At 37.1% G+C, this 27,814-nt stretch overlaps 3 protein-coding genes across 3 annotated transcripts; 2 read left to right on the top strand and 1 right to left on the bottom strand.

The window, feature by feature from the left end:
* Window positions 1–2,426: 2,426 nt before the first annotated feature.
* serpine1 (serpin peptidase inhibitor, clade E (nexin, plasminogen activator inhibitor type 1), member 1) lies at window positions 2,427–5,913 on the top strand. The gene is made up of 9 exons (XM_065248828.1): window positions 2,427–2,583; window positions 3,169–3,410; window positions 3,753–3,977; window positions 4,098–4,292; window positions 4,397–4,595; window positions 4,719–4,819; window positions 4,939–5,025; window positions 5,132–5,215; window positions 5,311–5,913. Exons 2-9 carry the CDS (start codon window positions 3,170–3,172, stop codon window positions 5,355–5,357), a joined length of 1,179 nt encoding a protein of 392 aa, XP_065104900.1. The 5' UTR covers window positions 2,427–2,583; window position 3,169; the 3' UTR covers window positions 5,358–5,913.
* A 486-nt stretch (window positions 5,914–6,399) lies between these two features.
* Window positions 6,400–16,409, top strand: ap1s1 (adaptor related protein complex 1 subunit sigma 1). Its single transcript, XM_065248827.1, has 5 exons — window positions 6,400–6,576; window positions 8,728–8,906; window positions 9,797–9,905; window positions 12,100–12,237; window positions 15,179–16,409. The coding sequence occupies exons 1-5, from the start codon at window positions 6,574–6,576 to the stop codon at window positions 15,224–15,226; spliced, it is 477 nt and encodes a 158-aa protein (XP_065104899.1). The 5' UTR covers window positions 6,400–6,573; the 3' UTR covers window positions 15,227–16,409.
* Window positions 16,410–20,582: 4,173 nt separating this feature from the next.
* On the bottom strand, window positions 20,583–27,090 carry vgf (VGF nerve growth factor inducible). Its single transcript, XM_065248826.2, has 2 exons — window positions 26,318–27,090; window positions 20,583–24,296 (listed from the first exon to the last, which is right to left on the bottom strand). The coding sequence occupies exon 2, from the start codon at window positions 24,272–24,274 to the stop codon at window positions 22,307–22,309; it is 1,968 nt and encodes a 655-aa protein (XP_065104898.1). The 5' UTR covers window positions 24,275–24,296; window positions 26,318–27,090; the 3' UTR covers window positions 20,583–22,306.
* Window positions 27,091–27,814: the final 724 nt, after the last annotated feature.

The raw sequence follows: 27,814 nt of genomic DNA, 5'->3' as shown, positions 1-27,814 counted from the left end.
TTCAACTTAATTTGTTAAAGTAACAAAAGAAATGTTGATTTAAAATTTTTTTTTAAGATTTATTTATTTCACTTAAACCTGTTAGTATGTGTGTCAGAAAGTTGAATCCAAAAATAGGAAACATGGTTGTCTCATATAGACATATTGTGATTACATATAGAGTAAAAGATTTTATTACTTGCTTGTTTGAATTCTCTGCTATGCCCATTAATACTTTTCATTGTCCATAAACTTGGATGATTAAGGTGACACCCATTTTGCCCAGTTTTAAAAGAAATGACTCAACAGAAATATGTTTAACTATAACTTGATTTGTGTTAATAGTTTTATATGTAATCCCTTTAAAGCATTTTACATTCTCTATAACTATAGCTTAACAGATGTAAATAAGAAATAATAGAAATGACAAAAGAAAAACATATTTTTCCTTTTATAGCTATTATTTTAATTGTCTTTATGATTTAATTTTTATTCTGCATATTCATCAGTTTAACTTTTCCAGACCTAGTTGGCGCTTTGTGAATATTTCATAAAAGCACTTAGTCATTTAAAATGTGGTTTGGGTTAGGTGCTTTTCCAAATTGTTCTTGGTTGTTGCCCATAAAGCTTAAGTGGAACGTAGTACATTGAATTCTCATGTTGAATCCAGTGGGAAAATGGTAGGCGTCTCCTTTGGGGGCTGTGAGTCTAATTTTCCATTCACAACTTAATATAGTATTTACCAAGGTTACGGAGTCATAGCTGACATGACAACATGAGAGAAAGTAATAATGAGAAAGGAATTAAATTGATAAATTGTTACTGTAGCACATCATTATTCTGTCACTGTGTCATTAAATAATATATGATACTGCAGAAGAGTTTAAATATAGCCCGTTATGTTATCAAAAGATGATGTTTAAGAATGAAGGTGAAGTGAGAGAAAAACTAGATAAACAGACATATGAAGGCATATGAAAACCACATCATGTAAAAACAACAGTTAACTTAATTAAAGCATGACATAATGGTTACATAATGACAAAATAACAGTATACAAAATTACTGTCCCATACTTTTTTCCTTGTCTGTCCATTTACAGTTAGTTGCTAATGAGATAAATGTTGTTTTCAGTAAAAGAGTGGTTAAGTACTGTAAAGCAGTGGTTCACAAACTTTTTCAGCGTGTTCACCCCCCCCCCCCTGTATACAGTGCATCCCTTTGTTTCCCCCCAAAGAAAATGTATGCATAAAAACAAGTTTCAATGAAACAAAACATAATGCATTTTTCAATGTAGTGCTGTTAGTTAGTAGCCTTGTTTTTCTAAGATTTAATGACACAGAATTTATGATAAAATAATCTATTTTATAAAATCTCATTAAACCGGGGCCCCCATGGCACCATCTCAGGGCCCCCCAGTTTAAGAACCACTTCTGTAAAGTAACTGTCTTGTATTAAGCTCCATTATAGACATGTTCTTCAGCATTTATTCATTTCATTCTGAACATCTTTGTCATATTTCTAAGGTTTTGTCTTTATGACAGCGCTCATACCAGGGATAGTTTGTTGTGGCTTGGAACATAAAAGTCATTTCATCTTTTCCAATTTTTGTCTCTCTGTCACTAGATGGCAAATCATTCCTTGTATTTAAAGAACGTAACTTTCTTTATGAGCATATGTGATGGAATGCATTGCCTATATATGGCCATGTGGTGCGTCATCTTTCCCAAAGGTGAGTCAATGGTGGAGGCTAATGCTCCTAATTATCCAGATGAGAATCTATTTTTATAGTCTTTCTAGTTGCCGAAGCAACAGTGATAATTAATTGTCATTTTGTTGACTCAGATGTTGGGAGAAGATCTTAGTAACTTTGTATGCCTGCTTTATATTTTGTGTTAAATAAGTGTCATTATATGAAATAAAATTAAAGCGTAATCTTGCCTGTTTTTGTGATTTATTATGGGATGTATCATTTTTGTTATGCATTTTCTGTCAAAAACACCCATCTATTAGAAATGTTAGCATATAAGGTTTAGATTAGTTTGATTCAAAACATGTATTTAAACAGCATTTCATAACACACAATAAGCAACAGCAAATAAGAACACAAAAAATAAGAGGTATTTAATTATATGCAATCATGCCTTTACAAGCCACACTGAACAAACCTTAGGCAATATCTATGAATAAGGGATGTAAGAATGAAAGCAGCACTTGCCAAGTTTTAAAGACTGGGGTGCTGCCAAGACTATTTAAAACTGGCAGTGACTGCTCTCTTAGACTAAACCTATGACTTAACAGTCCAGTGAAAACTAGCAGACAGAGAAAGACAGACAGGAAAAGACAGATGGAAAAAACATGTTCATAAAGAAAAAAAAAGAAGAAAGGGGCATAGAAAAAGGCAGACAAGGATGACTTCATCACTTCCGCCTGTGTGTGTGTGTTTGTGAGTGTGTGCGCGCATCCATAAAGGGGAGGTCTCAAGACCTTTATATAGCAGCAGATCTGACACTGAGCTACTCTGTGTTTGCACAGCATTTGAACAACATACAAGGACAAGCCAAGCATATTCAAGAAACTCTACAAAAGAAAATCATCTTCCAGGTAATTTTGTGTACTTGTTCTGTTTTTACTGCAAATAGATTTAAAAGCATTTTAGAGCAATTTGATAACTTATGTGGAATGGTTTAATTATTTTTAAACTTTGGTTACATTTAGTTCAACTGTTTGAGTCAATTTGTTTGCATGAGTTTGAATTAGAATATACTTTACCTACATCAAACACATTTTGGTCTGGACATTAAAATTAGCTGTGTTAGAAATGTTATTTTTTTGTTAGTATTCAGTAATTTACCCAAAATAAAAGTATTGAAAGAACAGTCTAGTTTGACAGTGTTGCAATAACCTGGAAATAAACACGTCAGGCATAGAAAAGTGAGTCAAAATACACAAACAGAATCGGTATGGTACTGCATTTGAACAGTGAGTGTTGTGTCTAGCACATGGGTGAGAACACACACCCCTTTAACATGCAGAGACATTCAACAAGGGAAAGTAAAAAAATGACTTGTTTGTAACAAAACAAAGGAAACTAAACTGCATATATAAACAAAATGAAAGGCAGGAGCTCTTTATATTTTCATTAAAACTACTCTGTATGACATTTCTTTCTTCTCCTCACCCTAACAGAATGCAGTACCCAGGTATGTTGGTGATCTTCGCCCTTTGCGGCTCCAGCTTGTGCAACCTCGTCCAGGATAAACAGACAGATTTTGGGCTGCGAGTGTTTTCTGAAGCTGCTCAATCGGCCCCAGACAAAAACTTGGCTCTCTCTCCATATGGCATCTCATCGGTGCTTGGAATGGCTCAGCTGGGTGCCCATGGCAGCACCATTCAACTGCTTGCCTCCAAGATGGGCTTCAATTTGCAAGGTAGCCGAATAGCAGACACAAATCACATGAACTGAAAATGTGTATCAGCTCAAACCAGCTTTCTCAGCATTGCCCATTTTGGTCTCCCTAATTTAACACACCTGCATTAACTCATGAATTGATTAGTAAAGTTCTCCATGAGCTAAACTAGCTGTGCCAAAAAAAAGATCTCCAGACCTCCAATATGTGTGCACTTTTGAGGCGGCTCCATGAGCTGATTGTAAGTCACTGGGTTAGAAGAACCATCATTTGAACATAAAATTTAAAGTTTGGGTTTAAATGTAAAAAATGTATTATTTCTGTAAAACACACAAAAAACGTTATATCTAAACTCTCTTGCAGCACGAGGAATGCCAAAGCAGCAGAGGCTTCTTCAGAGAGATCTGGCCAGTGAGGATGGAGTAGAAATTGCTAATGGTGTCATGGTAGACAGGAAAGTAGTCTTGGAAAAGATCTTTAGACACAGCCTGCGCAAAGCCTTCCAAAGCGCCCCACACCAAATAAACTTCAACCAGCCAGAACATGCCCGCCAGGTGATCAACTCCTGGGTATCTGACCACACTGGTGGTAAGTCATGTTGTGTGAGGTTGGGTGTGCATGCACCCACTGTTCAAATTAAGGTTATTGCTAATGTAGTATTTCCTTCATCTCATTACTTAACTTGTCTAATGTTGTTGTTTATTTCAGAAATGATTCCTGAGTTCCTCCAATCTGGTGTGCTGAGTGAGGAGACACGCTTAGTCCTGTTGAATGCTCTTCACTTTCATGGACTTTGGAAGATGCCTTTTGACCCCAAACTGACTGTGGAACAGCTCTTCTACACAGTAAATGGCAGTGCTGTATCTGTTCCAATGATGAAGACACTTCAAAAACTCAACTATGGTGAGTGTCATTGAATATCATTAACTGTTAAAGTTTACTGTTTATAATGCAAAATTATTTGTATTTTAATGGTATTGTTATTTACAACTTCGTCCTCTTTCCAGGTGACTTTGTGACTGCAGACGGTGTGGACTATGATGTCATTGAGGTGCCCTATGAGCAGGAATCACTAAGTATGTTTCTGGTGACACCATTTGAGAGGGATGTGCCTCTGGTGGCTTTAAACCAAGAGCTGACCAGTAGCAAGATTAAACAATGGAGAAACGAGATGAGAAGAGTTAACAAGCAACTAGCCATTCCAAGGTAATTCAGAATGGATCATTTATGAATTCTTAAGCTAAAACAAATTATTTCTATACTACTTGTAGATTTTTGTGTTAAAAATTTAATAGAGAATTCAAATGTATTTGTTTGTTATATTTGTAGGTTTTCAATGGATACAGAAATTGACCTGAAGTCCACACTGACTAAAATGGGACTTGGAGACCTCTTCAGTCAGAGCAAAGCTGATTTCTCTCGCATCACCAGTGAGTACCGGCAACCGTGACATTTTGTTTTGGAAATTTGGTCATTATCTTTGTTTTATCCCTGTCAAATTATTTTCATAATTTTTAAAGAGATGTTTCTGTGCGTTTTGTCCATTTAGCTGAGGAACCATTATGCATATCCAAGGTCCTTCAGAGAGTAAAAATTGAGGTTAATGAAGAAGGAACCAAAGGCTCATCTGCCACAGGTACAAAAGATAGTCCCTAAATGACAAGTAAAAGATATTCTAAGGTATAAATGATTATAATAAAAGCAAAACACACTATAAAAATAATTTTTTTGTTGTTCAACAGCTGCTGTCATTTATGCTCGCATGGCTGTAGAGGAAATCACACTTGATCGGCCGTTCTACTTCCTAATTCAACACAAGCCAACTGGTCAGTTGTGTATTTTATCAAAATAATAGCTTGTCATTAAGTTTCATGTTTTAGTTAGGATTGATTTATAATAATTCTGTTGGTTTACTTCACAGGTGCGATGTTATTCATGGGTCAGGTTAATCAGCCACATGAACACTAATAAAACTACAAGCCGAAGGACCAATGCAGCAGCCAACAAGCCTGCTGGCAACATACTACTGAAGACAAGAGATGCTGAGAGTTCCATTAAATAAAATGGGAAGAGTCAGAAAGGCCCTTTATCTGTAACTCAGTCATCGTCTAAGAATGCCAAGGTTTTAAAGGGAATGTACAAACAAGGCTATTCAGTGTGTGTTCTATCTATGCTACATATCTCTGCTATGATGGAGGACAATTACAGACCATGAAGAAAAACATTATTAATGTTATATCAGTATAAGTCTATCAGCATATGTTTAGAGATTTACAAATGCATTCATTTAAAGGATTTAAACATACCTGAAAGTTTCTACATGCACTTACCATTTAAACGTACTATTCAAATTAAGTTTGTTTGTTTGTTTGTTCTATGTTTGTTTTTGTAAGAAGAACATGTTTGATTCTGATTGTGCTTATATTTTTAAAGGCTGCATTTTGCAATATTTATAATAATTTATTGTCTTTGTATAATGGAGATTGTATTTTATAATAAAAACTAAACATACGTGAACATGAAAGGCTTTGACTTTTAACACTACTTGGCGACATCTGGTGTTCGACGTCGAGTCAAAGAAATTACAGTCAGTCACTTGTTGTGACGTGAATGCTTACGTTTCACTTTTGTAACATTGAACTTATGAAGGTAATACCACGAGTAAAGTGTTAAAATTAACTTAAAATTAACGAGTAAAGTGTCTTAATATGGTGATTATGTAAATGAACGACTATACAAATCTTGGTAATGCTTTATCATCTTATTTGGCTCAACCAATCTCTGTGACCATGGCAACCTGGGCCGTCCCCCGGGTTTGTCATGGCAACAACATCTGAACATCTTGTTTAATAACGACAGAGAGGCAAAGCTATATGGTGTTTCACAAACAGACAAGAAAACAACTTCACGTAAATTGAAACACCACCATAATTTGTTAAAATCATAAATTCATTCTGACTTCCTGCACGAAATACTGAGCTGGCGACAAGAATACACAGTGCGCATGCGCGGTGTCGCTGATGACGCTGGCTGACTGTACTCTTGGCTGTTTCAATGAGGGCTCTTTTACCTGTGAAACTACGAGCACTCAGTTAGACATGTATTGACAATATCTCAGGGTTTTTACCAAAAAGGCGTTTGTCGTTTGCTGCGATAACCCGACTGCTCCCAATAAGCCGTCAAAATGGTAAGTTATATCATTACAGCGACAATAACCTACACTTTTCAGTCAGCGCTATCGAGCTAAAGCTAAGTTGGTACAGTCAGCCACCTGCACAACAGAAAACCTGTTTAAAGATTCACATATACATATATCACCTGTCAAGACCAGGTGTTCAGTTTGGACGCTTCGTGTGGTTTAACTTGTTACATCTCTCAAGCCGGTATTTTGCTGTAACCTATAACGTCAGATATAAAGCCGTTTGTTCCCCATGTCAGTCAATTTGACAGCTGGATTTGATGTGTTAAATCTGTAAAATAATGTATTTAACGCCAATAACAGCAGGATGGTTATTCTGAGTAGTTTTCATTTAAAACGTATCGTTTAGTAGTTTTTATGAGCTCTTATGACTCTTTTGGTGCGACCCGGAAATGGTCGTTTAGGTGTTGTGTGTGTGTCAATAATGGAAGATCCAGATGAGTTGTGAATCAGAAAGTTGGCTTTCTGTAAGTTTTTTTTTTTGTATCCCAACCATGTGGATTTCCAGAAAAGTAATTTAGTAATGGTATTTCACAACATATACATTTACAACGTACTTCCTTTGTCTGATCAGTTAAGTATGGAAGGAAATGCTGCTCTTAAAGATAACATCCAACACAACATGCAACATCATTTACTTATTACCCCTTGAAAAAAACATTTTTTTATGAGGGAATTAAAATATGTTTGTAGGGAATCCACATTGTAATAATCCTGCTCAATAAATTTAGTGAACAAGCAAATCATAATAGCATTTGCTTTTGTGAGATTGCATTTCCTCCACACAAGACCTTTTCTTTTTCCTCTTTTTTTTGACACTAGAAAAAACTGCAGAAAAAAACATCTCTGTAAGTGAAGATGGTTAGTTTAGCATTAGATATAACATGATTGTTTGTTGTGTTTATTCTGTTCTGTGTTTTGAAAATAGACTTTTAAAAATATGTCAAATTGATGTTCAACATCTTCGTGTTTAGACAATGTGTCAACAAACATTTGGGAGTTTTTGTCATTTGAGATCTTTTTGTATGTGAATACTGCCACTGCTAAATATGGACTTTTATTCAGAACACTTTTTTTGGCCTCTCCTTCCCTAAGGAGGTTGCTATTCTTGGCTTTGTCCTCAATTAATTTTTCCTACATCTTTCTTGTCTTTTTATATCTTTCTATTTTTGTATGTTTTTGTTCATCAGAGCCTTTCACTTGCAAGTGCAGGTCACCCTTTTTAGACTAGTTTGAGGTGTGATCTAGGCGGGCAGTATTTCTGGTGCAAAATATAAGTCCTCAATTTAGCAGGCAGGTAAAATGCATCACGGTTAGATTACCATGTGTTTTAGTAGTCTGTTTGTTTGATGTGATGTGTCATAGAGGCTCAAACCTATGAGATATTGATATCCTTTCAAGTCAACACTGCTGAATGCAGTGTTGAATATGTGGGCCATGTCTGCTGGGAGTCGATGAACTGCTTTGAGTTCTTTTAAATATTTAACAGATCTGAAACATATAGGTCAGTTCAGAACTTCAGTTTCTAATTTTATAATAATGGATCACCCTGAAGGAACAAAGAGGTAACAAATGGTTTTTTAAACCCATCATGTTTTCAATTATGCCTTCAACCATTTCATAACTCTGATGCTGGTCTTTAACAGTGGTAATACTGAGCATCTATAGACCAGTTCAAAAGATGTAAACAACACTGGTCCAGAAGCACTTCCTGTTTCCGTTTTTTAACACTAGATAAACGTTGGGATAAAATAAACCAACAGAACATATAAACCTGAATTAGCTGAAGTTAAACAAACATCTTAAAGATAATAAAAATGTAAAATAAAAAAATAACAGCAGTCACAAACTGTAACAGGAAGTGTTTCTGGACCAGTGTTGTTTACGTCATTTGAACTTATACCAAAGTATACCCCTTCATTATTAAGCATCAAGGTTTATGTAAAATATACATTTTAAACAGGTTGTAGTTTAAAAAATCATATAATATATTTTTGTCTCTATTGTTTGCCCTCTCTACCTGTGGCATTATTATCGGGCATATCTTTTTTTATATATAGCAACCAACTTTATATTTTAGTGTCCAATAATCACAGTTTTTCTTTTTTCTTCATCCTATTTCTCTCTTTTTCTCTGTAGATGCGGTTTATGCTTCTGTTCAGCCGGCAGGGGAAGCTTCGGCTCCAGAAATGGTACACAGCTACTGCTGAGCGTGACAAGAAAAAGATGGTCAGGGAACTCATGCAGGTCGTGCTGGCCAGGAAACCAAAAATGTGCAGCTTCCTTGAGTGGAGAGATCTAAAGATAGTGTACAAGAGGTAGAAAATCACATGCGCATATAAGGTTTTCTTATGTGAAAGCTGCAGTAAGCACATTCACAATGTAAAAAAATGGCACAAAACAGTATATGCTTTTTCTTCATGTTTTTTCTGTATAACTGATGAATACATCAAATTGTGAATGATGACTCAATGATTTAATATGTCAGTATTGCAGAGTGGAATTGTTTAGACATCAGAATACAACAAGAGTATTCAACCAGACACATAAACGCGTACCCACCAGCCTTGACCCAATGGTTCATTGATAAATTTTTGTGAATTTTCTTTTTTTTAAGTGTTTAGTACTGCAGGTGCACAATAAAGTGAGTGTTAGAGGTATAGTGGGGTGTGGAAGTTTTCTTTGGCCACAAGGGGGCACTAAGAAAACTGCATAGTGCATTTATTTTTTTCAAACCTATTTGTCTCAAATCCAGTGGTTTTCTGAGGATCAACAACAAAAAATAAAACGCTTTTTGCGAGAACCCTCCACAGTTATTAACTACTGAATCACATCATGTGATGTGATGTCCACTGTTTGTCATTGAGGTTTAATTAAGACTTTGACATTCCTGCAGTCATGTAGCTATATTTGATCCATCCTTCCTACATTTCGGATTGTCTTTCTCACACTTGCACACAGACAATGTGTAGGGCATGTCAGAGGTAGTAAACCAGTAAACATTGATCCACACACTTTTATTTCATTGTGTCAGCATTCGCCATGTCTGCTCCCCAATTATCCACAACATCTAAGTGCGTGTGATTGTTTTCAGCTTTGACTTTTGTGCCTTTCCGTTTGTTTACATATGCATGTTGGCTGCAAATACATTTTGATGGACATATTAAGGTCCATCATTTATATATATTGTATGTGTGTGTGTGTTTAGGTATGCCAGCCTGTATTTCTGCTGCGCAGTGGAGGAGCAGGACAATGAGCTGATTACTCTGGAGGTCATCCATCGCTTTGTGGAGCTGCTGGATAAGTACTTTGGCAGTGTGAGTCATTCCTCGTCACCACCCCTCTTTATTTCTGTTCTCTCTGTTTTTCTCCTCTCCTCTTGCTATTTCATACATCACATCAGAGCAAGGCAAAATCTGTAAAATCTTCTGTACTTTCCTTTTCTTTCTGCCTTTTCATCGGTCCTCCGCCTCTGCTTTTCATCTCCTGCTTTTTATCCTCTGCTTTATTCTGCTTTATCTCTTTTTTTTTGCTTGACTCTAAATAAATGTCACAGCACCTTTTAACTCCCACTCTATCAATATTATTTTCTTCTGCTCATTGCAAATGGGTGTTTTATTAAAAGGATTGTATAAAGAAAATTTTCAAAATCACTTTCATAAGAAAATGTCATTAAAATTACTCGCCCTCATGTTATCCAAGATGTTTATGTTTTTCTTTCTTTATTCGAAAAGAAAGTTTTTTGAGGGAAACACTCCAGTTTTTTTGCCATTTAGAGGACTTCTGTGGACGCCAATGGTTTGAAGGTCCAAATTTCAGTTTAAGTACAGCTTCTAAACGACCTAAGCCAAGACATTAAGGGTCTAATTTGGCAAAATGATCGTCCTTTTCCCCACAAATAAAAAATATATAATTTTTAACCACAATTTCTTGTCTTGCATAAGCTCTGGGATTCGTGTCTGTGACTTTACATATCACGTAATCACGTCGAAAGGTCATGCGAAACTAACGCTTCAGTGTTTACACATTTGGAGAAGGAGCATCGTGCAGAAGTTGTTGTATGTGAAACTAATTAATGTCTTGGTGTCAGTTAATTGTTTAAAATGGTCTGTATATGTTCGTTCCACATACATTAGGGGTGCAATGGTTCAAATTACTCATGGTTTGGTGCGTATCACGGTTCTAGAGTCATGGTTTTTGAACGTTTCGGTGTGGGTATGTTTACGGGGACAAAAAGGCTACTGTCAAATTCAAATAAAATAAAATAATTTATTGGGTTACAAACACCTAACACTTTGGTCACAACAGGCTTCTTTACAAAAATAAAAACCTACAGTAAGCAGTTTTTAACATCTACCAAAATCAAAATTTTCACTTGAGGGCACTTGTATTATTATACTACATGTACCAACACATACAGTGCACTTCAAAAATGAACATAAAAAAGCTTAGAACACTGCGTTACTTTTTATATTCTGTGTCATCTTCAAGTTTTTTCGCAAAAAGATCAGTTTGTTAACATTTAATCACACAGAAGGCAATGTGTGCTTTTTCGGTCTCACCTGCGATCGCGTGCCATCAACAACACCCTGATGAGGCCGGCGCAAGCGACTCATATAAGATATATTGCCTTGAGCATAAGGCACTGCACATTTTACAGTTCTGTCCACGTTTTCTTCGAGAATCGCTGCTGCAGTAGACTTAAATGAAGCTGGTGGTGCCTCTATTAGAGGCTTTTCTCCTTTGCTTGCCGTGCTAAACGGTCCACAACACACACAAACACACACATCAACACATAAGGTGGAACTGTGAGGTTGGCAATAGATTTGCATACTACGAGTTGATTGGACAGGTATTTTCACGTAAACATGCGCCAACCCCTATTCTGAAACATACATTAGCGATTTTATGCGTTGTTTTTTCACCAAACTGTATTAGAAATGCGTGGTTGAATCAAACATGGTGCACTTTGGTGCACGTGCGTGCCAAACCGTGGGAGGATAACTGGACGGTTCGATTGTTTACAGAGGACCGTTACACTCCAGCATACATCATGCGTGACCTTTCGACATGATTACGTAAAACTTAAAGTTGCGGACACGCATCCCAGAGCTAGTGCAAGGCGAGAAATTGTGGTTAAAAAGTAAATCTTTTTTATTTTTTAAGAAAATGATGAGAGTTTCACATTGAAACTGCAATTTGGACCTTCAAACCGTTGGGGTCCATTGAAGTCCAGTGTATGGAGAAAAAAATATCCTGGAATGTTTTCCTCAAAAAACTTAAATTGTTTTCGACTGAAGAAAGAAAGACTAACAAATCTTGGATGGCTTGGGGGTGAGTATATTTTCAGAAAAATTTGTTATGAAAGTAAACTAATCCTTTATGGTAAATTCACCTTTACTTATATACAACATGATGTTATGTTTTGAGCATACATTAATTATTTATACATTAAAACAGAGTCATAGTCTTTTTCAAACTCTATTGCTTTATTCTCTGTGCCCAATGTAGGTTTGTGAGCTTGACATCATTTTTAACTTTGAGAAAGCATACTTTATACTGGATGAGTTTCTTATGGGAGGAGAAATTCAGGACACGTCCAAGAAGAGTGTACTCAAAGCCATCGAGCAGTCCGACCTACTTCAAGAGGTGTGTGTTTGTTTTTAAGGGGTCTGAGCAGCAAAGCAAAGTGTTTATTGTGCTCCTAACTTTGAATCCTATTTTGCCCAAAGGGGGCACCACAGTTCTTGAAGGGACACTCCGCTTTTTCGAAAATATGCTAATTTTTCAGCTCCCCTAGAGTTAAACATTTGATTTTTACCATTTTGCAATCCATTCAGCTGATATTCACGTCTGGTGGTACCACTTTTAGCATAGTTTACAGTGTTTCCCCTTGGGTTACCGCTTTGGGGGGGATTGGTTGGTTGGGCATGTGTGTATGTATGTATATGTGTGTATACACACACACACACACACACAAATATATTGCTCATTTATTGTTCATCAATGTTAGTTAATACATTTATATGATAAACAAAGTTTAAAAATATGCATTTGTTGGAGAGAATAATCCTGTTTTTTTTACATATAATCTGTTCTGTTGTCAGACATAAAATGAGTAGACTATAAAGTAGTGAGTAAACACGACCCAGTCACAGCTTGTGTTTAATCCAACCAGCTGTTCCTTTAACTCTGCTGAAATCTGGATATATAAGCGCGATTTATAATCGTCTGACAAAATCACCATACATTTACATTGAAGCCTTACTGCTGTTGCTTTTCTCATCCTATCTTGTTGTGTTATGAGCTTTTTTATTTCAAATGTGCGTTTTGATGTATATTGCGTAGCCTAATAGCACAGACAATTCGGTGCAAATTCAGAAATATGGCAGCATACACTGTTACTGTTACACAGAGCTACTACAAAACACGTGCGTGGCGCGAGCATATACAGCTGAAGAGTAAAATATAAATGTGCGCACTCAATTGGATAATTCTAACCATGCAAACACAGACAAAAAAGACATGCCATGGTAGAAATAAGATAAATAACACATTACTTGCTGGCTTTTTAGTTTGTTTAATAAAATAACAAATTGTTCTCTGGCGCTATAAAGAAAATTCAATCAAATTTACTTGACCTTCAAGGGGGTGGGTCGAGCCGTTAGGAGGGCGGGGCGCCCCCTTATATAATGGTAGGGGAAACACTGGTTTAGCACAATCCATTGAATCTGATTAGACGGTTAGCATGCTCAGTGGGTTGCACTGTTGCCTCACAGCAAGAAGGTCCCTGGTTCGAGCCCTGGCTAGGGGAGGTGGCCTTTCTGTGTGGAGTTTGCCTGTTCTCCCTGTGTCAGCGTGGGTTTACTCCGTTTACTCCAGTATTTCCTCCCACAGGCCAAAAACATGCAAGTTAAGCATATTGGAGATGCCAAATTGTCCCTCCCCCAACCTGTGTATGGATCAACTTGTCTGAATAAAACTTGTGTATGGATTAACTTGTTCTCGCCATGAATATAGCCGTAGATTCTGGAATGGTGTAAAGAAATAAAGGAAGAAAAAGACAGTTAGAATCGCGCTAAAAAAAACCCAAAGAATTAGGGGTGTTACAATTCTCCAAATCCTCGATTCGATTACATTTATTATAATATTTACATTTATTTATATACTATTCGATTCAATTCTCGAATTTTAAAAATTTTTTAAAGACAAAAAAATATATATTCCTTTATTATTATTATTATTATTATTATTATTATTATTATAGTTTCACATTAACATACACATTGCGTGCTTTTCCTTGCATGGGTCTTTGTGGGCTTTACTTTAACTACTAGTACTTTACTAGTACGCGAGAGAGCTTGTAGAGAGAGGATTCCTTCTTGCACGCACATGGACATAATGCGCACGTCTTGGACTCCTCCTAGCATCTGAAATAAAACTGGTGCTAACTATCCCTTTTGTTTAAAATATAATCCGCTGCATCTTGGCGGCTCTCTCACGCACATGCAGAGAGCTGTGCTCTGTCCAAAGGCAGATCACTAGGTAGTAATCCTGTTTATGATATGCATTACAAGGAGTTGTAGCAATACATCCCTCGTGTTTAAAATAAAAATCGCATTCCGCTGGACCGATGTTTTTAAAGGCACCTCTGAGAGGTTTATTTTCCCTCGCTCGACAAGCCGACCGGACGTGACATGGGGGCGTGGCAGCATTGACGATCCCATTTTTTAGTTCGAAGTTCGAGGTTGTGACTTAATTTCGATCAATTTCGATTTAAAATCGAAATCGTGACACCCTTACAAAGAATCCATTTAGCTGACGCAATGATGTTACGCAGTGCCTGAAAATGGTAACTTTCAACTAACTACAGAAGAGTCTTTATTTAGTTTTAAATAGGAAAAATATAAAAACTCTTTGGTTATTTTTGAGCATGATGCTAATGGTCTGATCAGATTCAATGGATTATGCTAAACTATGCTAAAAGTGGTAGCGGAGATCTGCTGAATGTATTCCAAAACATTAAAAATCTAAAATTAGCTGGAAAATTAGCATATTTTCAAAAAAGTGGAGTGTCTCTTTAAACCCTAACATATCCCAAAATGATCAATTAACGAATACTTTAAAATAGGAACCAAAATTAACAAAATCTACAAGTTAACAAAATATGTATGGTTTGAATTTAAGTATGCATCATATCATCTAGAGATGTGATGAGACTGATATTATTGAGCCAGTATATTTTGGGTGAGCCCTGTTGTAATCTTCACACAATTTGGCATAAGACACATGACAATTTGTGGGCATAAAATTTTTCATCAAACGACTCTAGATGGTGCCTAATTAAAACCTTTGTTAACCGTGTGTTGATATATACAACAATTTTAACCGTGCTAGCCTAACAGGACACATTCTTTTAAATTTAACCATTTTTGTCCTATTCTCCACCTTCCTAGTCAGTGATTTTGTGCCAAGCATAACAAATTTTAAGCTGCGGAGTAAAGTAATCACTGAATTGTATAATGTACACTGCAAGGATCCCTAACTGCTACAAATGACTGGAAACCCTCCTCTTCTTTTTCCTGAACAGGAGGATGAGTCACCCAGGAGTGTCCTAGAGGAGATGGGTCTGGCCTAGTACTAGTTTCCAATTCAGTCAAAACATATGGTAAATGTTGGTACTGCTACAACACGTGGGCTTATAAAGGGAGTATACGTTTAATGGGTCAAAAGGAGATGGTCAGATGATGCAAATTAAAGAGGGGAGGTGGGAATCATTTTAGTACTACTGAGATCAGCATGTGATTGTATTTCTATTCCAACTAGTTTTGTCTTTACATTTTATAATGGCTGCATTCAGCCAGATGTCCTCTCATTTTTAAGAGATGCTACAGAACATGAAATTGTAGATAGACACTTAAAACTAACGGCAAAGGGAGACTGTACAGGTTTTAATCTACATTGAGCCTTGCCATTTTAACCACAGTTCATACAATCTCAGCCTTTAATTTATTTAAAAAGATGATTTATTGTTCAAATGTGTAACTGGTCTGCTTTAGAAAGACTGCCTGTAGTAGAAACTCAATTTAAATCTTCCTAAATGTCATTACTATATTTACTGTAGCTGCTCAGGAAACCATGGGCCATGTGGCTTTCTTTTTGTGTAAGATGCAAATATTTTTCTTGTACTACTTTAAATGTATTGCCATTGCAACTCACAGACCACACATCGATATTTTGTTAAGTTATTTTAATGGGTCAATATTAGGAATGTACAGAAAATTAACCAAATTGAAAGAATATTAAATAGACTATTTAAATGGCTAGAATACTGAATAGACTGTTGTGCATTCGGGTTTATCCGTCTTAGCCACAGTAGTAAAATTTCTCAGTGTGTTACGTATTGCGGGGACAGGGCACATAACCAAATGTCACTGCAACTCCTTCCTGTTTATCCTAATCTATACCTTGCTTTCCAAAGACACGTTTTTGACTGTAAGCTTTGAGATGAAGAGAAATAAATAAGGGAGTCATTGTAGCTTGTTCCGGATAACAAAAGAGGGCTTTGATAATGAGTGTGGTGTATTTACATATCTTTTTAAACGTGGTTTGAAATAAGGGGATATTTTGAGAACTTAATTTTTTTATCAATTTCATAATTAAGCATGAGGGCATGTTTTACCTGTGTAAAATCTGTCAGGTAACTAAAACAGAATTGTTTGTGAAAGTAATTTTATAATTAAAATCGAGTTTTACCCTAAACTTTGGAGTATGTCAAGTTTCCTTCTTCTGTAAAATAAACGCATCATTCAATGACTTCATTTACTATAGTTTTTCCATCCCAAATATTTGTAATACTCTGTCTTTAATGGACGCGCATGCACGCAGCAAGTGTTAAAGAGGGAGAGTGAGAACAAGAGAGCTATATAATAAAGTGTGTGTGAGTGAGAGAGAGAGAGAGAGAGAGAGAGAGAGAGAGAGAGAGAGAGATTAAGTGGATGAGTCACCAGTCAGTCGTTTGTGACAGTGGTGCAGTAAAGCTGACTGCACCACCATTGTAGCAAGAAAGAAACAATAAAGCCACAAAGCAAAGTAGAAAGAGATTACAGGTGAAGAGACAGTCTGACCATAGTAGCGACAACAGACATCTAGATGAAGGAAAATATGGGACTGAATTAAGCACATAACTAATATAGGGCTTATGTTGAAAGTGATCATCACAGAGAGTATTTAAAATAAGATAAAAACATGTCATGTCTTTATATAGGATATTACATACTGCTTTATCATTTAGATTAATAATATTTGTATATATTCATGCATATACATCTTGTGTTTTTCTTCAATCTTCTTAATCTCTCACTTAGAAGCTGTCTTGTATTGTTTTTGCTGTCTGCATTTTCTTCCCTATTCTAAAAAATTAATCTTTTGTCTATTGTTTTTCGACCCCATCAGTGTAAAGGTGTGCAACGGTTTCACCCTTTTGTCTAAATATAAGCTCAGCTATTTGTCAGAATGTCTTCCATTATTTTCTTTCTCAGTGGAGGACAAACATTGTCATGTCATTGTCAATTGTGTTTTTCCTGCACTTAGTGACTAATTTTGCATCCTGCTATTTCTCATGCAAATGCAGAGTTTAGACACAAATGCTTGTTTACTATTAAGTCTGCACTGTAAAAAAAATCCGTAGAAATTGCAGCTGGGTTGCCGGTAATTTACCGTAGAATTAAATTTATGTTATTTACTGGCAACATTTTGTTCAAAGTTAAATGAACATTTAACATTTACAAGTCTTTGTCTTTAAAGAGTAAAACTAAAAAAACAGCATCAAGCAAAACATTCTGGGAAACAAAATCTGAAGCAAAACCCAGAAAAAGGTTGATGATGATTTCTGGTTCCCAGAATTCTTTGCATGAGGCTGTTATTGTTTAGTTTTATTCTGTAAAGATAAAGACTTGTTAATATTTAAAATGTATTTAACTTTGAACAAACTCTTGCCAGTAAATAACATAAATTTAAATCTACGGTAAATTACCGGCAACCCAGCTGCAATTACATTGTAATTTCTACTGATTTTTTTTACAGTGTGCTGATGTGTTTTTAATGTAGATGCAGTTTTCACAAACATACCATTTGTTTGCAAACCTAGAATATTGTCTTCAAGCATAAGGATTTTTTTCTAAATTCAGATTGAACGTGAATCGACAACACTGCATTTTTCTGGAAATTGATTTTATACAGAACATACACGAGTGAAACGCCCCCTGGGGCAAATGCATATTTACAGTTTGCCGTTTCATAAGAATGTGATTTTAATTGCATAATTTATTGAACTTCTTTTAATTATTGTGATTACCTAAAACTATTTTTGGCTTATACGAATCACCTTTTATGACAGTAACTATATTTTCCTGCTTTCATATCGATAGTTTGAGGGAGTTTGATGGATGACTGCCCTCATATCTCCCCTTTATCCATTGATCTGGCACCAGCACATCTCCACCAGAGTCTTTGCCAAGTGCCTCTGCATTTCTCTCTCTCACACACACAAACATTCTCGCTCACTCTCGCCCCTCATAATTGCCTGCTCTGCCTACCTCACGATGAATTTTTAATGTCATCCTGTTACAGCTTTCCCATTACCTTTATGGACAGTAACGCACTGTTCACAATAATGAGTGAGTCTCAACCACAAACAGTCTTTTTTTAGTAACCTTCCTTTATCTTTATAAAGGCTGCTATCGTGAGGATTAGGTTAACATGTAAAGCTTCTTAGGAGATGGTGCCCTATAGAGCCTAAGCAATTTATATAATACTTTGTCATTTAAATTTCAGATCTGCCCTTTAATTGTGATGTAAGGTCAGGACTGTTCTTTTTTTTTTGTTCAGTCAGTTAAATTTTTTCCCAGAATAAGCAAAGATGAGCTGACACTGTTACAGCATTTACAGGCAAGCCCACCCTAGAGCTTCCCACCTCCGTAATGAAATGTGAAAACTGTTCCTGGCCAACACGCTGATGGACTTGGCAGAGATTGTTTTTAGTGGAGGCGGAACATATGGGCTTTCTGTGGGTTTTCCCATTATGCTGATCTTTTTCTTTTTTTCGCTTTTAGGGGTGTTGGGTTTTGAGTCACAGAGAATGTTGGACAGATACAGTATTTGATCAGGAGAACAAAGTGCATTTTTTTTGCTTTTTCCCCTTTGGGGACGTTTGTTATTTGTTGTTGTGGAAGTAAAAGAGAGTGTTTTCTGTTTGATAACAGCCAATGCTTTCTTGCCATTTGTCATTATGGAAAATTGCCTGTTTGCGAACAATTGAATACAACACACATTGTTAGATGTTTTTCTTTTCGTTGAATAGATTTGGGTGCTATTATAGAGTCTGTTAGTGTAAATTTGACAATTCCTTTTTCCAGTGGCTGAATATGACAAAGGATTGCTGGTTTGTTGGAGGCTGAGGGTTCTGCAGTAGTGTATGACTCACCTCTCAACCATGTGACTCATGAATCACTGCTCCTCCGTGGGCTGCGCTCTCCTTCTCATCAACCTCTCCATCCCCTGTTTTCTCTTTGCCACCTCCTCACTTTCTTCATTAACGTTGGTATTGACTACCTTTCTCCATTTGTTTATTATCTTTTTATTCCAACTCTTTGTGTTGTTGATAAAATTGTTACTAGTCCTTTCACTAGTCAGTCATTTTCTATTTCTTCCTTCCCTTCTCCAGCTTCTCCATCTAATTCCGAAATTTTTCTGTCTGTATTTGCGTTTTATTCGTGGCATGTTGTTTGTTTTATAGCTCTTTATCCTTCAGTTGTTATAGGTAACCCATCTTAATTAAAATTCGCTATTATTGGGTGTCAGATAATTTAGTAAGACCTTTGCAGTTTGAATAGGCAGTTTAAACATAAAACAATGGTTGAGTGCTGCCATTGAACTTTTGAAAGAGCAATTTAGCTCTTTTTTTGGTAACTTATGGCCGATTCAGAGTACATAAATTGTAGTTCCTTTTTGCTATAAGGTGACCCCCAAGGTCAGTTTGTCAAATAAATGAATTTTTGGCTCGAAAGGGACTTGTAAAAGCAGGTAATTGAATGTCTTTTATGTTCATATTTGTTCACCTTGCTTCATGTGATGTGGCATAACCGTATGAAGCATCTCCCTAGTACAGTTTTCCTTATTAAAAGACTTTGATTGCTCACAGCAGTCATAGTGAGTCTGTCTCTAATCAGCTGAAACCCCTGCTATTCCTGCTTTCGTGTTATCCTGCTTCCCTTCATAATCAATTATCCATAATCCACAATCCATTCTGTCCTCTTTGAGCGAAGACGTGTGTGCATATGTATTTGTATTTGCTTTTATGGCATATCAAAGATAAGTCTACCTGGTATGTGGCATGTGGGGGAAGTTGTGACATTAATTGGCTCCAGGGCTCACACAATATGTTAACTAATAGTTGATCAAAGAAGCTCATTAGAGGGGGATCATCTTTAAAAGATGTTTTCACACGGTCTTGGTATGTTCATTTGATAAAAAATGTATAAAAGAGTTATGCCAACTCTATATCTTGCATTGCCTATTTAAAGCAAAGCATGGTACACAATAATGTCGTATGGAAAAATGGGTAAGCCTAAATTAAATCTTAGGCTAGTTTTAGTTAAAGGAACAGTATGTAAGAAATGTATATCAATTAATCATAAAATGGCCTTGATATGTCTCTAGACATTTAGAAATCATTTTCATTTCAAATACTTATATCAATCACAACAGTGGTCCGGCTAGGATATTGTCTTTTAAAAAGTGGAGTTGCAGCCCCTCAACTGATGTTTATGTTGTCATTTTGTGTATTGGCCACAAGTTGTGTGATTGCAGTACCAGTTTTGGCCACAATCCTACATACTGTTCCTTTAACAGATATTCGGGCAAGTATGTGACAAATCTCTACCATTCAAATCTCACAAGCATGTTCGTTCCAAGAAAAAATTAAATCAACAATGTTAATAAAAAATAGTCAATTTTATTGATTTCTCTCTGTGTAGCAAAACTAGTCATCAACATGCGATTATTTACATCCAGCAAACGCATGTTTATTATGATACGTACAAGATACATCTAGAAACATTTTTCCTCGTACAAGACTTAATGGCATTTCTTTACGTAGGTACACTAGTCATTCATTTGTTTTTTATTTTCTTTTTTTAAATGCTTACTATGTCTTCAAAGAAGCAACACATTTTAAATGCAAGTTTACAGTAACGTGCAGACACTTACTCCTCCACTGTTTCAGCTATCATGGTCCTTTTTTGCCCCCTTCTGTTAATCTTTAAAATCACTTTTAAAAAATAAGAAACTGTGTATGCCTCCCCCTGCTATTTAGGGTCTTTTTTAAATAATAGGAGATGCCGTCAGCTCATATTGGTCGTTATACTTTCATTTAACACTTTAGATATTTGGAAAAAGTCTCTGATCAAAGCCAGATTGGACTGCATTGGAAGAAACATACAATTCAAAGATTGAAGTTGGTTCAATACCTTTCAATATGAAATGCGATCAGTTTTGATTAGCAGATTGTCTTTGCTGTTTTGATTGAGTGCTCATTGAATTTGCCTAAACGTAACTCTTTACGGGACGAGCAAGCCGACAAATATTTATAAAACTGTTTTGTGTACAGTTTATTCATTTTTTAAACTTAGCTCCACTGTTTGAAGTCTTATGAGCATGAGAAAATAGACCTTCCAGCCAGTCTAGGAAAAATGCTGCTTATCTGAAAACGGGGAAGAGAGTGTCTTAAGGCAATTAAAAGTTGTATTCAAAACCGCTTCTATGAAATAACTTCATTTCTTAAAAAATGTTGGAATGTATGAATGTACTTTGCACCATCTTTCTATCTTTTTCTGCATAAAAAACAGTGGTATAAACACATTGAGGAAAAATTTAAATGCAGACAGCGATAAGAAACTAATTCTATATACAAGACTTTGTGTGAGTTCTCGTTTCACAAGGGAACGCACAAATGGTAAACGCTCAAGCAGAATATTTCGAGGTACAAGTAATACAATACATTTGGTGTATAAAATAAACGAAACATACATTTCCACCAGTATGGCACTGTGATGGTGTATCATTTCTGATGTTTTCGTATGTTTGAAGTGTATATTATATACTCTTTAAAGGTGCAATTAAAGATTTTTTGCTATGCTTTTATAATACGATCAACGACACGGACCACTGTGTTTGAAATGTCTAAAATAACAAACAAACAAAGTTGTTTTGAGATAAGGCGTACGTAATCATTTTCTTTCCATAGTATTGGCAAGTCTCTGTTTGGGATGAAATTTTTTTCGTTTCATGCTATTTTAAAGGCTTTCTTGGAATATGCTGAACTTAAGAGTTTATGTTGGGTATTTAAGATGTTGTAGACAACAGCACCCTTTCCTCACACCATACCAGTGGCTTTGCTGGTCTTTCAGTCTCTCCAGGGGGAGGAGGGTGGAAGATGTGTCTAGATTGAGATCCTGAATGCTCTCTGTTTTAAGGTAAACGCTGTTCAAATGCTAAAGAAACAGCACTTGGTGAAAGAGCTGATGTATGGACGGAATTAAAACCAAGTTGCTGTTAAAGAAACAAATAAAAAATTTGATAGGTTAGCTATGAACAGTCTTTTAGTTTGTTTTCCCTTTCTCTTCCTTCTCGTTTTGCTTCTCCTTTTTTTGAACTTTTCTCACTGAAACATCCGAGGATGTTTCATGAGGACTCTCTCAATTAAGTTTTCCAGCTCCTCTTGGCTATCATGTTGTGGCTGTCTCAGCGGATTGTAGTAATCATCCTCCCTTGTAACTACAGGAGCTCGGGCTTGATAATAAAAGGACGGCCAACGACGTGGAGGCGATCGGGGCTTAGGCATAGGCACAGCTTTGAAAGTCCGGGGTTGAGGGACGATGTAATTAGGGAAGTAGAGCTTCCTCTGAAACGCCGGTGGGGCCCTGGAACGTGATTGCGCCCATGGACGGGGCTTTCTTCTGGAGGAGTAATCGAAGTCATAGTCCATTGAGTTTCCCAGGACGTCATTGATGGAGAAAGCAGGCTTGGAATAGTAGTGGGATTTGAGTTTTGTAGGTGGGACGTAGATGGGGTAATACCCTCGGCCTCGATAGGGTTTTTGATAAAAGTTGTAAGGAGGGTAGGCACGAAAGGGCCACTGCTGCCTCGTCCAAATTTCTGGCTTGCTTGGCTTGACTGAGGCCCTGTCTTTGAACCATGATTTCAGTGGGCTCGTGTTGGGTTGAGGAGGCTTTGAGGGAGGTGGTTTGCGCAACAGAGTAGATGTTGCCACGGGTGCCGAAGGCGGTACGAGAGGACGTTGCCATGGGAGATTTTCTGGAGCATCTTTTTTCTTTTTCTTCTCCACATCACTAATTATGTCAACCACGTCGTCGGCAGGAAGATGCAGCTTACTGGAGATCTCAATTAGCTTATCAATGGTTTGTGGGTCGATATCATCGTCATCACTAGTGTCTTGCTCATCCGAGCGCTTATCTTCTGCACCATCCTGAATCTTTTTCTTGTCCTGTTTGACTATGTATTTCAGCAGCATGTCAGATGCAATGTCTGCAAGTTTTTCCTCCTCTGCCTTGGCTCTTTGGGCCTCTGCTGCCTGCCTGCGTACCTCCTCTTGCTCTGCTTTGGCCCGAGTTTCCTCTTCTTCGGGGCTCAGCAGTTCTTCGTCCTCTTGATCCTCCTCCTCTTCTTTCTCTGGGCCAGCAAAATTGTTGCTGAAGTCGTCCATGAAGTTGCCTCCTCTTTGAGAAGGCTGAATTTTGTTCTTTTCTTGTTCGAGCTGCCACTTAAGCTTCATCTTGGACAGTGCTAGGTCATTGCCTTTGGATTTAGGCTTGATCTCATTGTTCATAAGGCCATTACGGTCTAAGTAATCAAAATACTCCCCACGGCTTTCCCTGGTTCCTGTGGAAGCGTCACGCTCTCTTTTAGTGGCCGTGCTGTAACTCTGAAATTCCTCCAACATTGTCTCTAGATTTTTTACTTCTTCTGGGCTGAGTTGCTCTTCCTCCTCTCCCAGTGCTTCTTTCTCAGGCTCCTGCCTCTCCGTTTCCTTCATCACCTCCTCTTTTGTGACCTCTTCCTGTGGTGCCACTGGCTCTTTCGGTGATATCGTCTGACTGGTGGTGTGGCTTTTCACTTTCTCAGTTAGCCGTTCTTCTTCCTCAGCTCTTTTTTTCTCTTCTTCTTCCTCTTCTTTTTCTTTCTCTTCCTTTCCTTGTGCTGCAGCAGCTGCCATGGCCAGTTCCAGCTCTTGGTGGCCATCTCTGTCTCTGTCTGCACCCTGAAGATCCCTCTCCTTTTCCTCTTCCGCCCCTTTGTCTTCTCTTTCAGTCATCTTTTCCTTCTGGGGATTATTGAGGGCTTCAAGGAGCACTGCTGCTAAGGTTCTGGGATCAACATCTTTAAAAAGCTCATCATCATCTTCGGGTGCATCATCAAGCAAGCTCTGTTTCTCAGCTTGTTGAATATTTTCAGCCTGTTTCTGGGTAGAAGTGGATGCTGCGATGTTGTCACGTACTGTGTTTACGTCTGCTGCCACTGGACTGAGGGTTGCAGGCTTGACTGTAAAACTGAATAAAACGATGAGCAAAATGCCTGAGACATTTGAAGTTTTTCGATACCAGTTCATGACCACGTATAGGGTTTTCAGCCTAAAGACCAAAAAAGACAAAAGTTGTTATTATTGACCCTTACATGTTCAATTTAAAAATAAAAGTGTCAAATTCAGTGAGCAAGTAAATTTAACTGCTCTGTATAGCATTAGTTTTGACTGATATTACAACAGTTGTATGTGCGTCACATTTATTTGTGTTTTATATTACTGCTCAAGATGAAGATTTATCTCAGGTAGGCACATTTTGTGATTCATTTCTAGTTTTCAAGCCTCGCCATCTTAGCTGCTTGAATGCAACACTTACAAAAAAATGTTATGACCATTTTAATAACCCAATTGGTAGTTGTTAAAAAAACGCTTAGTTCAGTTTTGCAACCTTTTTATTTTCATATCGTATCCACTGAGAATATGCAATTTCGCAAAATTAATCAAACCAACACCCATTTTAATAAGTGCCTTAACATGATTTAATCATGGTACAGTATAGGCTATATTTTTTGCTGGAACTGACGGTTTATTGCCTGTTGCATTAGAAGGCTTTATAATTGGCTCTGCGTGAGATTCTGCGGGTCATAAGAGTTCTGAAGCGGGGCGTGCATGTGATTGTTTGCACACGAGGCGCAGTGCTAATAAGCCATAGGAGGAAAGGCGCTTTAGCGCGCAGCCCTCCGATGCGCGCGGGGTTAATAAGCAATACAAAATGATGAGGGGATCAGTTTCTTGAAAACTTTTAATTAGTTCAAAAAACAGTACAGTTCTTTTTCACAATTCTAAAAACTCTCAAAATTATACTTCTAAAAAATGGCTTCATAATGAAAGCTGTCGTGATTCCGATGCTTAAACAAGAGTTATGTGCATACACAAGATAGATGTTTATGCTTAACTCAGATTTTTTGACACAAGAAATAATCAACAAAGAAATATAAAAGCACTGCAGCAGTGTTTGCTATGTCAAACGTTCATTTGGTTACGTGACAGTACACAAAATTGCACCTGCGAAATAGTCTAGTTTTCTTAAAAATAAAACCGCATATTGCTCACATCTAAAATAGAGATCTAGTTTTGGTCCCTGGTCTCATTAGACTCTTGTCTTCACGATGTAACCATCACAACTCTAGCAGTAACACCCTCTATTCCGTGCATCAATTGCTTCTAAAGTCAGAGTACTCTGGGGAGATCTCATCAACAAAGCACATAAGTAATCCGCCTCTAAGAAGCCTTTTCCTCACGTAGGCTTTTAATCTTTCGCTTTTAGCCAGCTCTAGATTTAAGAAAGCAGTACTGCGTTCAAAGATAAGCCCTGTCAACATTTTAAAGGTATGTTTAAATCAGTTGATGGATGCATTGTTATACAAGAAATAAATACTTTGTCAACGTTTCTCTGCAAAAATAAAAAATAAATTAAAAAAAGGTAAAATTATTAATCTAAAACTAAAAAAGCAAAAGTTAACGGTGGTTCACAAAAGTCAATATTTTTTTCCAAGTGTCCCTGGTGTGCTTTTGTGATTGGACTCGACGGTGGTATTTTGGGTATCTGATGCTATGGTGATGAGAAAGATGAAAGAATGAGCAAGGGCGTGGTAATGATGATCATTGTGGGAGCTGTGCTATTGATCATTCCCGTCATCATTAACTGTAAAAGCCATCATCATAAAGACGTGTGTCGTCATGTGCGGCCATAGCCTATATGTTCTGCTGGTTCTTAATTATAGCCTAAGTTTATTTATTTAAGTTAAATCAGTTCCGACGTCACCAAGGGATTCCTTATTGCATATTACGTTTTACGTCACTTCATTATTTTTTTCAGGTTCCTGTTCTATTTTAAGCTTTAAAATGCCCCTTGAAATACACTTATTGTACACCCAACCCTAACAATTTTCTGTTTACCAGTAATGTATGTTCCTGCCTTTAGGATAAACATGTTAACTGGGATGGCCAAATCGTCACGACTCAATCAGGCTTTTTCATTTATGTTATTTTTGTCCAAATAATATTTCATTTCCCAATATTTCTATTACTGCTGTTGACTGTTACTATAAAAAGAAAACTGGGACTTACCGGGAATCCTGTCAGAGGCAGCGCAGTCCGACGCACTTATTGTGTCCTCCTCAAACTTGGTAAATAAGTTCGCCCCGCGATTTAGCCGTTAGAATCCACTTCAAAACTGATCGCTTTGTTGTAATCTTCGTGTTTTGTTTGTACAGTGTTATCGGTTGTGTTTGCCGTATGTTTTCTGCACGGTGCTATGGGGATATTTTCAGCACCACGGTCAGCTCATCGTGTTTTTATTTCAGTCCCACTGCACCCACGTGACTACACGTCACTCTCTCTCATTGACGTCACTCTCTCCATTGATAAGAATTTCTTGCTGATCGAACCCCGAGTGTTGGCTACGCTGCAGTGCCCAGATGAATGGAAGGAAACAGAATGAATGAAACAGTGCTTTTTTCGGCCGAATGGAAAAGGATAGACAACTCGGGGAGGGAAAGAGTGGTCCATTCCAGACGCAGCTGCATACTGACAGCAACAACAGTGAAGCGGCACTCCATATTATCATGTGCATTGCCCCACAAAGCAAACTGTACAAATGCAGTTAACCCATAAAATACAATGGCAAAAGCTGGCACTTAAATGCAGAATCGGCGGCAAATGCAGTGAGTTTTAAGGCTGGGTCGCATTGTTATCCATTGCGGACTTAAACATGTTTTAAACAGTCAGTCTGAGAGGAGAGCACAGTGAGAATCAAAATTAATTATAAATCTCGTATTATCGTAATTTATTTAAGTAGCCTAAAGCTGGGATTTCCAGCGAAATAAAACAGTTACTGAAGTGAGAGGCTTGCGTGGGGAGATTGTATAGCTTATGTAGGTTATATTGGCGGTTAATTGCTTTTGCTAGCAGATTTTTAAAACATTTATTTGGAAGATAAGCAACGTTTTGTGGAAAATTTGCCATAAATAAAGTATTCCTCTCTGATTGTATTGTCATATATATTTTCCTATAATTGCGAGCTACAGTAACATGACAATATCATCTGCTTTTATATATGTTGCAATATCGATTTGGCACTTTTGTTGTAAACTTAAAAACATGCATATTACATGCACTATGTGCCATGTTCCCGAACTAAACACGTAATATTGAAACCCGTGAAATTGCTTTACAAGGACTAACCAACGTTGTGGCAATGCTGCACGAGCTACGTATTTGGATCTGAGGCGAAAATGAAGCCTATATTCAGTCTTGTTGTAGGTTACATCAGGCGTGCACACATAATCATCTTTAAAGCAATCTGAACACGCAAGTATGCTTTATTTCTTTTCTTTTGATCTTCGTTTGATAAAAAATATGCAGGATGATTCTGCACTGGCATGCATGCCGCCTTCATTTTTCTTTATTACTTTGAGCTCTCTACTGCGTGTAAGCTCCATTAGTTAAACGATTTTAAATGTGCTAAACCCCCCTCCAATTTCTTTGTGTAATAAAAGAACAGCGCCTCAATTAAAGTTTTTTTCATGCTCTCATATGTTTGCAGGTCGTTGTCCATGGTACTAA

Source organism: Paramisgurnus dabryanus, chromosome 2 (assembly GCF_030506205.2).
Source record: "Paramisgurnus dabryanus chromosome 2, PD_genome_1.1, whole genome shotgun sequence".
NCBI lineage: Eukaryota > Metazoa > Chordata > Actinopteri > Cypriniformes > Cobitidae > Paramisgurnus > Paramisgurnus dabryanus.
Note: the sequence above shows the minus strand (reverse complement) of the source record. Positions and strands in the feature narration are given on the sequence as shown.

Coding starts and splice junctions, on each gene's coding strand:
- serpine1 (XM_065248828.1), top strand. CDS start 3,170: ATGCAGTACCCAGGTATGTTGGTGATCTTCGCCCTTTGCGGCTCCAGC. Junction 4,293..4,396: donor ACTTCAAAAACTCAACTATG/GTGAGTGTCATT, acceptor TCCTCTTTCCAG/GTGACTTTGTGACTGCAGAC. Junction 4,820..4,938: donor TGATTTCTCTCGCATCACCA/GTGAGTACCGGC, acceptor TTGTCCATTTAG/CTGAGGAACCATTATGCATA.
- ap1s1 (XM_065248827.1), top strand. Junction 8,907..9,796: donor CTAAAGATAGTGTACAAGAG/GTAGAAAATCAC, acceptor GTGTGTGTTTAG/GTATGCCAGCCTGTATTTCT. Junction 12,238..15,178: donor AGTCCGACCTACTTCAAGAG/GTGTGTGTTTGT, acceptor TTTCCTGAACAG/GAGGATGAGTCACCCAGGAG.
- vgf (XM_065248826.2), bottom strand. CDS start 24,274: ATGAACTGGTATCGAAAAACTTCAAATGTCTCAGGCATTTTGCTCATC.